At 40.9% G+C, this 9,981-nt stretch overlaps 1 protein-coding gene across 1 annotated transcript; it reads right to left on the reverse strand.

Moving 5' to 3' along the window:
- Positions 1–3,714: 3,714 nt before the first annotated feature.
- Positions 3,715–9,688, reverse strand: LOC111950666 (small ribosomal subunit protein uS11). The gene is made up of 5 exons (XM_023968441.2): positions 9,598–9,688; positions 8,631–8,781; positions 8,266–8,427; positions 6,303–6,379; positions 3,715–3,827 (listed from the first exon to the last, which is right to left on the reverse strand). The coding sequence occupies exons 2-5, from the start codon at positions 8,777–8,779 to the stop codon at positions 3,760–3,762; spliced, it is 456 nt and encodes a 151-aa protein (XP_023824209.1). The 5' UTR covers positions 8,780–8,781; positions 9,598–9,688; the 3' UTR covers positions 3,715–3,759.
- Between the last annotated feature and the right edge of the window lie 293 nt (positions 9,689–9,981).

Consider the following 9,981-nt stretch of genomic DNA (forward strand, 5'->3'; position numbering starts at 1 on the left):
CATCTGAGCTCCTGGTGTGGCTCTCCTTTTATTTTTCAAGTGTTCTACTTTGCTAGCCAGCACCTCACCTAAAAAGGTGTGCATTTCTTTCGCCCCCAGACATAATTTATCCAGCTACCCACGCTTTARCCAGTTTCTTTAGCTGTCACCTTGATAAATTGGCTACACTATCTAGCTATCTCTCTGGCACCATTCGACACCCTGTTAGAKATTGCATGTCTCGCAGCGTCTGTGTCCTGAGAAGGTGTCTGCTGGAACTAGACCCTATTGAAATAATTGCCAAAAGATCTGAATTCGGCTGCCTGTGTAAACGAAGCCTTTAGTGTCCGATGGACATCCAGGTTATCCCAGACTGATTGAGTGTAYGTAGTACAATCTAAAATATTTCTCCTACAAAATGTTAACTACTTTCCAGCTACAAACCCGATCAAAATTCAACACATAGGAACATGGTAGGGCAGCAGCTTATAATATTGCATTATACAGTGCATTTGGAAAGTATTCAGACCCCTTCCCTTTTCCCACATTTTGTTACATTACAGTCTTATTCTAAAATGGATTAAATAAATAAAAATCTTTTAGATGTTTCTACAACTTGACTTTAGTCCACCTGTGGTAAATTCAATTGATTGGACATGATTTRGAAAGGTACACACCAAGGTTCCACAGTTGACAGTGCATGTCAGAGCAAAAACCAAGCCATAAGGTCAAAGGAATTGTGTCGAGGCACCAAAAAATGTCTGCAGCATTGAAGGTCCCCAAGAACAGTGGCCTCCATCATTCTTAAATGGAAGAAGTTTGTATCCACCAAGATTCTTCCTAGAGAAGGGCCTTGGTCAGAGAGGTGACCAAGCACCCGATGGTCACTGACAGAGCGATGGAGTGATGAATCACGCTTCACAATCTGGCAGTCCGATAGGTCATACAYTGGTTACTACGTGATACAAATAAAAAAGTCCCTAGTGGACGAAACCGATATGACGGCTTGGTAGACAAAGGAAAGGGGTGTGGATAGCTCAAGAGCGGGAAACTCAGAGCTGATAACTACACTCATAGAAATTGCTAATACTTTGAAAATGAGCAACCGCTCATTCAAAAAAAATGGCAATTTACATATTTACAAGTGTCTTTGTTGTCCCTCTCTGCGATCGCCAGTCCGTCTGCTGGATAGACAGTCGACAGAAAGCCTCTGGTTTGTCCACCAGAGATCAAAGTTTGTCGTAGTTGTAGATTGGTACTCTGAAGTATCCATTATAACATTCAGAAATGTTCTTAGGACAGATGTGTTTACCAGACTRAAGTATTTAAACAGCTGCAGGCTGAATAATTGGTCTTTAGTTTGTTTATTTCTTCACCATTTCAGCGTGGGGATGATCTCCACGTTTTCTGGTCTTGTCCTTTTGTAGAGTTGTAGTTTGAACCACTTCACACACCAGCTTCACCCGGCATGTTTTGGTATCTAGAGTGATAGCCATTCCAACGCGGGAACCTCGTCCCGACGTTAACTCTAGTTTGTAGATTTCTTAACCATTCATGGCGTCCGGCTTACCGTGGGTCTCTTTGGCATAAAATTTACATTTTGTCACGAGTGGTTTTATACACTTCTGGGAGAAGSGGCGGTTCATGACGCCGAGGTAATGTCTGTGCTTACGTGGGCGTGGCCATTGACTTGGTTTTAAGGCTTCATATGGAACACCATTTTCTTATTTAGAAGGTTAACATCACATCTTTTCACAAATAGTTTCATATTTAATCATATACATTTCAAAACATTTAGATGTAAACCCCATAATTGAGAAGTGTACACAACCAAAGACACAGTAATGTGTGTTTCCTGTCCTTCATGAGATCACCACATGAAACAAACTCGACATGMTTGTCCCTTAACTGTCCACAGACCATTTCAACTGCTTGGAATAMAGAAATACTTTTCAATTATTCAACCTTTAATGTCTAAGTGTCTCTCTGTGTTCCACAGTTACATTCCAATCTCGACCACTACAGAGCATAGAGGCAGCGTATTTTACGACCGCCATAAATTGGCCCCCTCCACCTCTCTCCCTCTGCGGGAGAGAGAGAGAGGGCGTTGTAGAGACTGCAACCTAATCCTTCGAATCTTCACAGGAGAGTTATGATAGTAGAGTGGCCAGATGGAAGCCACTCCTCGGAAAAAAAGGCACATAACAGCCTGCTTGGAGTTTGCCAAAAGGCACTTAAAGGASTCTCAGACCACGAGAAACAAGATTCACTGGTCTTATKAAGATTGAACTCTTCAGCCTGAAAGCCAAGTGTCATGTCTGGAGGACACCTGGCACCATCMCTATGGTGAAGCATGCTGGTGGCAGCATCATGCTGTGCGGATGTTTTTCAGTGGCAGGGACTGGGAGACTAGTCAGGTTTGAGGGAAAGAGGAACAGAGCAAAGTAGAGTGATCCTTGATGAAAACCTGCTCCAGAGCACTTAGGACCTAAGACTGGGGAAAAGGTTCACGTTCCAACAGGAYAATGACCCTAAGCACAAAGCCAAGACAACGCAGGAGTGGCTTCGGGACAAGTCTCAATGTCCTTGAGTGGTCCAGCCAGAGCCCAGACTTGAACCGGATCAAACATCTCTGGAGAGACCTGAAAGTAGCTGTGCAGTGACACTCCCCTGACAGAGCTTGAGAGGATCTGCAGAGAATGGGAGAAACTCACCAAATACATGTGTGCCAAGCTTGTAGCGTCATACCCAAGAAGACTCAAATTCATTTAAAGATTCTATGAGTTTTTAAGTCAATTCACATTTGTGCACCCCAATACGTCAAAACCTGTCTCTTATACACATCTAGATGTGTATAAGAGACAGGTTCTGGAGAGACCTGAAAGTAGCTGTGCAGTGACACTCCCCTGACAGAGCTTGAGAGGATCTGCAGAGAATGGGAGAAACTCACCAAATACATGTGTGCCAAGCTTGTAGCATCATACCCAAGAAGACTCAAATTCATTTAAAGATTCTATGAGTTTTTAAGTCAATTCACATTTGTGCACCCCAATTCGTCAGACCCATGCTTACGTTATGTACCCAGTAGGTCCTTCAGGTCTTCTGGCACTGGCCTTTTAACAACCCCAAAGCCTAGGACCAAGAGGCATTTCTCTACCATAAGCCACCTCCAATCAATGTGGCAACAGCTCTGGTTGACATTCCTGCAGTCAGCATGCCAATTGCACTCACCCTCAAAACTTGAGACATCTGTGGCATTGTGTTGTGTGACAAAACAATTTAGAGTGGCCTTTTGTCACCAGCACAAGGTGTACCTGTGTTATGATCATGTGGTTTAATTAATCAGCCTCTTGATATGCCACACCTGTCAGGTGGATGGATTATCTTGGCGAAAGATCAATGCTCACTTACAGGGATGTAAACYAATTAGAGAAATAACCTTAATGTGTATGGAACATTTCTGGGATCTTTTATTTCACCTCATGAAAGATGGGACCAACACTTTACATGTTGCGTTTATATTTTTGTTCAGTGTAAATCAACCCTTTGATAAAGCCACTCATATCCCTGCATACAACTTGCAAACAAGTCTTAAGCCAAGCTGGCTTGTTTTGCTAAATAATTWAAACTATTTGCTTGACGTATAAGAACATTCAATAGGATATTTTTCCTAGACAGACTTGGGGAAAAAAAGAATAATCGAGAAACCACTGAAGAACCAGACAAAAGCAGAGGTTGGAATTAACCTTTTATTGAGTGAAAATCTCAAAATGAGCACATTTACAGACGACGCCCACGACGACCTCCCTTTCTGCGGGTGCTGTCTGATGGAATAGGGGTGACATCCTCTGCAAGAGAGCAAGGGTTAGTGAGCATGATAAACAGTRACAAGAATTGTACATTGAATCCTTTATTCATCAACATCCTCATTTTAACAYGTTCAATGAATATTGTCTGAAGGGCATTGAACAGATTCATACATTTGGCCAACATGTCTCATCCAAAGTCGCTTTGAATATGAGCATCTGCTAAATGTGTAAAAAAGACATGGTTGTGACAACAGTATTCCAGAGTACCGTAAAACTTTAAATGAAGTCTCATAGCCGCCTGTCCCCTTTAGCCGGGCAATGACACACATTTCAGCAAATAAAGTGTTTCAAATAAACACCCAGTATAAATCTACGGTTTATGAGCTTACCATGAATTGGCAAAGATTTAATGTTTGATTTGTTACATAATTCAATAATGACTCGAATAAGATGCCAATCATCCCAATTTTTCAAAATATTTTTTAAATATATATATATATTTTTTTAAATTATTATTATATATATAGTTTTTTTTTTTTTAATCGGCAGTAAGAAACTGCTAGCCATTGGCTGCTAACAGATGAATACTGCTAGCTAACTGGCAATCACAAACAGTCAACTYTGGGAGTACAGACCAAGTAAATCGACTGATCGCCCTCTAGTGGCCAAAGTAAGAACTGYCGAAAACGCACAGAAAGAAAAATTATTAGGATGTTTTAGGACGTTCTTGAAATAGAGGCATACTAACACAATAAATGTGACGTAAATAACAGTGCAGGAAATKAAGAAATTGATTAAAATGCTTTAAGTGAATGCTGGAATTAAWTAATTAACTAGGCAAATGAGCAAAAGCGGTATCCATTATGGAAATCGACGCCCGGCTCAAATAGAAACCCGTCTAAGCGCCTGTTGTGGTCAGTGATTWAAGCTAATAAAACACCCAGGCTAATAATTGAAAGTTTTACTGTATGCATATAAATAACACCGTGTTCAGGATGCTTAAACAAAATCAGACCAACAGAAAAGTACAATTGTTTCACATTTAGTATAAGACTAGCAGAAAAATCATTTCCCAAATGAAACATTCTTATCCCCCGGAAAACATCAATATAAGCAGTATATATAACCATTCATGCATGAAATAGGCACACACATGGTAGTGTTTCCCAACGCTGTCCTTGATTAGTTGAATCAGCCATGACAGTGCAGTGCTATAACTGGGCGATATGGATTAAAATTCATTTATGGGGGATTCACAATATACACCTACTGTAGATTTTTTTTTAGGTTGTCTAAATAAGCTTTGCTGCACAATTAAAAAAGGTTGATACACTGCATTTCAAACAGTCAGGAATCAAATTCAGGGCTTGTAAAGTTATACCTAGGCTAAATATAAGTCTTCAAAAACCATAAGAGCCTCTAATAATTATAGCAAAAAAATTGACGCTGCTTTTTTGCAATAATCACTCCTCTAGTTCTCAAGTCTTGTCTACGAAAAGGCAGTTTGTTACAAAATTAACCAGAACTGTGCACATCCACTAATGACCAACTTCTAGTAGCAGGCATTATAGGAAATTAAAAACACGTCTCAAACAATGAAGCACAAGCCCACGTGCTAGTGAGTAGCCAGCTAATCTTTTAAATTTAAAGCCAATGTGGATCTAATTGCTTGCTAAAAAGGTAGAAGTTAACTTATGAATAGACCCTCCTGTCCGTGYCCAACTGTTTGAACATCGCCTGTTCACTTTGTCTAGATGAAATCAAGTGGCCTACCTGGATAAGATACTTTCTCAGAATGAGAACGGAGTAGCCAATTCCTTACATAAATGAGACTGTTCATTGCAAATTTATAACACAGCCTAGACAGCTAGCACACAACTGTGGCTAAAATGCTGCTAGCGGTATGGGGGTACTGCAATGGTCTGTGCGATACGGGATGCTTGGGAGGTCCAGATCACCGATTGAAGTTAAACTTCTATATGGTCAAAGTTATGCTGAAGTTTAGGGCCATTCCAAGGATGCCAAATAGCACTGATCGTACCGCAAYGCAGAGCGCAACAATCTGTGCATTAATGTTCCAGTTTTACTGTAGCAGGGTATGCTTTTCTTCATGTTAAAACAAAAACTGCATCGCAAGACAGATTCGGTTGTCCCAAATCTTAWAATGCAAATAGCGAGTTCAAACYGCTTGTTGTCAGAAAGGGAGACGTGATCTCGTGAGTGGCAGTGGGAGGGGCTTTGTGTCTGTGCAAGTGGGGAGGTGCACAGTGCACACAGTACAGAAGGCGCAAAGGGGATAAACCAAAAAGACAAACGCTCATTAAAAAGTWAAAACCTTGATTTTTGTAATACTGGTATTTGGAACATCGCACTAATACAAATAAATTAAATATATCGCCCAGCCCTACTAACAAGTGGGCCATCTATTGGTCGAAGGCAGGGGTTGAGAAAAAATAACAGCACCATCTCTTTTCTTACAGATACTCCTGACAGACTAAATGAGCTATAGCTTACCGATGCGTCCAATCTTCATGCCAGAACGAGCCAAGGCACGGAGAGCAGACTGTGCGCCTGGTCCAGGGGTCTTGGTTCTGAAAGGCAAAATGTTCACACTGAGTACTGTTGCACACAAGACAATCTAATTTAGTCCACTATAGATAAATTCAGTTCCACAACACAGACAACCGGGCAAAATACAGAATACACGTAAACGCCCGCACTAGTAGAAATCCACTTTCGCGAGCTGTAAGAATGGTGTTGCACAATGATTTAAGTCAAGTCATAGCTTTAGTCAAAGTATGATATATTAGGCCTTGAAGAGACAAATCCAAACGACCCACTTTGTGCAAATCCGTGTGAATGCACATGATACCTACGTTTCGTTTCAGGGCTAGGTTTATTTCAATGTTACCACCCACCAGCATGGCATTGTTTAACCAGAAACAGGTGCTAAGTGATTCTTCTTGGCGACCGAGATGAACCAAGTAGCCTCATGTCCACTTGGCTGCCTGAGCAAATTAAGATGGGGCGGGGTACAAACTTGATATTGCACCTCCACTTTTTCCCCCTGCCGAAAATTCTCTTAATCCATTGSATAATTTGTAAAATCTCTTTAGCTAGTATGTATAAAAAATAATAATATCTGACCATTTTATTAAATTGCGTGATATGTCATTTAACAAAACCTGCTCCCCCAAGATGAATGTGTTGATCACTAAAGTTCCGCCTCACTACAGTTCTTTGATTKGTGTAACGTTTGCTAAAAAACATTTAACTTCCAGGGTCTGTAGTGACGCCTCTAGCACTTACGATGCAGTAAACCGTTGCGCCCAGAAAGCACRCTTATCTTTTTGTGTGTTTTGTTAGTGTAATTTTAGTAGGGGGGAAAATATTTGGGATGGTAAAAARATGTGATTGGCTGGTAGATTTTTAAAAATTTACCTGCTAGCGTCTGGTGTACCAAAAAGGTAATTTTATTCTCTGCTCATATAGTTCAGTTGGCTGATATTCTGACTACCAGAAAGGGCCCAACATTAGAAACTCCCATACTACCYCACTTCTAAATTGGAAATCTAGTAACTATAAGACTGGTTGGTTCTAGAGGTTCCGCGGGTCTCTAAAGTTAAGGAAGACTACTTTCCGTTACTATGCCTCTCAGTCCTGTAATGACCTACAGGTCACTAAAACTGTAGTCTTTTGTCCCAAAAGGTGAATTTGCGGCTCTGATACCAATGGAAACCGCACTTGTTTTGATTGATTGTATACATTAGTTTCCACTGACCTTTTGAATGTAATGCAACGTATTTGTAAGTATGTAACTAATGCTGTAGTGATAATGCTTGAATTGTTGCTCACATTGGAAAGACGACCCTGGTCCTAATGGTTTCCCCTGGTTATATAAAAGTTATAAAAAAAATACAAATATGGCAAAGTCAAAGACATGCCAGTGGTTTCCATCTGTGGCRAAGTTTTCCTTAAATAAATGTTTATTGCAAATCCAGCTCCAGCCATAGAGCCAGCTTGGCTAATCTTTTGAATATGGCGTAAAAAAAATAAAAAATAAAAATAACATTAGCTAGATAAGGTTAGCAGGATACTATACCTAGCTATCTAACTAGATAAGGTTAGCATGCTGGCTAGCTATATTGAGCTGTCAGTGACCTATTTGTTGAGGTTTATCAACTCCACAGGAAATTCTCACACCCAATTCGTGAATATGTAAAGTAGCATTCGTCATACTTCAGAGGTGGAACCTAAAGGTACATTTCCTCTCTAGGACAAGAAATTACATTTAAATAGTGGCTGCAACTTCCYCTGGGAGTGGGTCCTTTAATTGCACGGTATATTTACACATGCAACAAGAGTAGTTCAAGGACAATGTACCAGAACAATTTAGCTGCATCATCCACTGTAGATGTACAAAAGACATGGAGCAACACCAGATTGTGCTTCAGATCAGTGAGGGGGGGTTCCTAACCTGTTGCCGCCAGTGGCCCTCAACTTGATGTGCAGGGCAGTGATTCCCAGCTCCTTGCACCTCTGGGCAACATCCTGGGCGGCCAACATGGCGGCGTAGGGGGAGGACTCGTCTCTGTCGGCCTTCACCTTCATACCACCAGTCACACGGCAGATAGTTTCCCTGGRGGGAGCGGGTACACGTTTAGAGCAAAGCATTTGAAACCAATTCAGACAAGGCATTTACTCACAATATGATCATACGACCGATTGCTATTGATGGATAGCATGCACTTTACACACAGTTTAAGCCAAAAACGGCACACATATTTCGTATTTTTTATTATAAAGCTGGGCATGCACTGTTCCATTGTATCCTGTACTTACTTGCCAGAAAGATCAGTGACRTGAACRAAGGTGTCGTTGAAGGAYGCAAAGATGTGGCAGACTCCAAAGACATTCTCGCCTTCGGCAACCTGAGGTCCCAGGGCGATGACCTGTTCTTCCTTCTTTTCCTTACCCTTACGAGGTGCCATAGCTGCAAAAGATGCATTTGTCAGTATTGATGRCGTCAGACAYGTCTGGCATTAGCATCCATTCAAGYGYCCCAATTTGGGACCAGGTGGAGTGAGCACCAGTGCTAAATAGTTAGCAGGCTAGGTCTTGGTTAGGATGGGTTCCTTTGTAGTTAACTTCACCACAATATACTTTTGTAACTAGYTAGTTCGCTAAGTAACTGTAGGAGAGCATATTAACCATTAACTAGATATTATCGCAACTGACCAATAACCAACTATCTGGCATAAAAGCCAACGCGCGATAGAAAAATTACATAGCACGACAGGAAAGCAGCTAGACTTGCTAGCTATATCATAGCATATACGACAATTTCCATACAAAAWTAACCCATGTGTGATTGTCAGTCACAGCAAAGTCGAGACTAAAAACTGCAGATGCCCATCGTTAGCCGAATACTTTAACCTTAGCACTGAATTACCACGACAGCAACCTAACTAGCTACAGTCAACATGTCTCTTCGATTTAATTTGAAACGCATTTGACTCCAAAGCTGCAAAAATGCACATGACTTAAGACAATATGGTTAACATGGCAAATCATAAAACCCACTCAATATGCTCCATCCAGTAAGCGAAATGCAGGCCTTACAGTGATGGATACCGCTGCTTACAGCCAACACCAATGCCGTCTAATCCAAACGTCTAAAGCCGATTTCAGACAAATTACACATTTAACATACCAATTAAAGTTCAGTGTATCGATTAAAAGCCCCAATGACACTTTGTACATTATGTGAAACAGGATTAATTTGGATATAAATTCTGCGACATTGTACCTGTGTGTGTCTCTTCTAAAGCCGAAACAGGAAAGGAAAGAAYAAACGCAACCGGGTTCAGAGTTCAAGCTTTCTTTTTCCGGAAGTGGACCATGCAYTTCACTGCCATCAAGCGGTTCATATGTAGCATAAACAGCACGCGCAGTCGATCTCTCTCGTTGTGTACGGTGTATAAGGCAGAAATATAGGTCAGATATATGAAAACGGCCCATTATTGTATATTTCAACAGATACAGTATRTGACATATATGTACTTATGTGTGTGGATACATATATCTGTATGTATGGGCATAATACTTATATGCTCATATATGTGTGTCTCATACAGTATTCACATTTATATTACATTCACTACATGGCCAAAAGCATGTGGACACCTGCTCA

Source organism: Salvelinus sp. IW2-2015, linkage group LG23 (genome assembly GCF_002910315.2).
Source record: "Salvelinus sp. IW2-2015 linkage group LG23, ASM291031v2, whole genome shotgun sequence".
Classification (NCBI taxonomy): Eukaryota; Metazoa; Chordata; class Actinopteri; order Salmoniformes; family Salmonidae; genus Salvelinus; species Salvelinus sp. IW2-2015.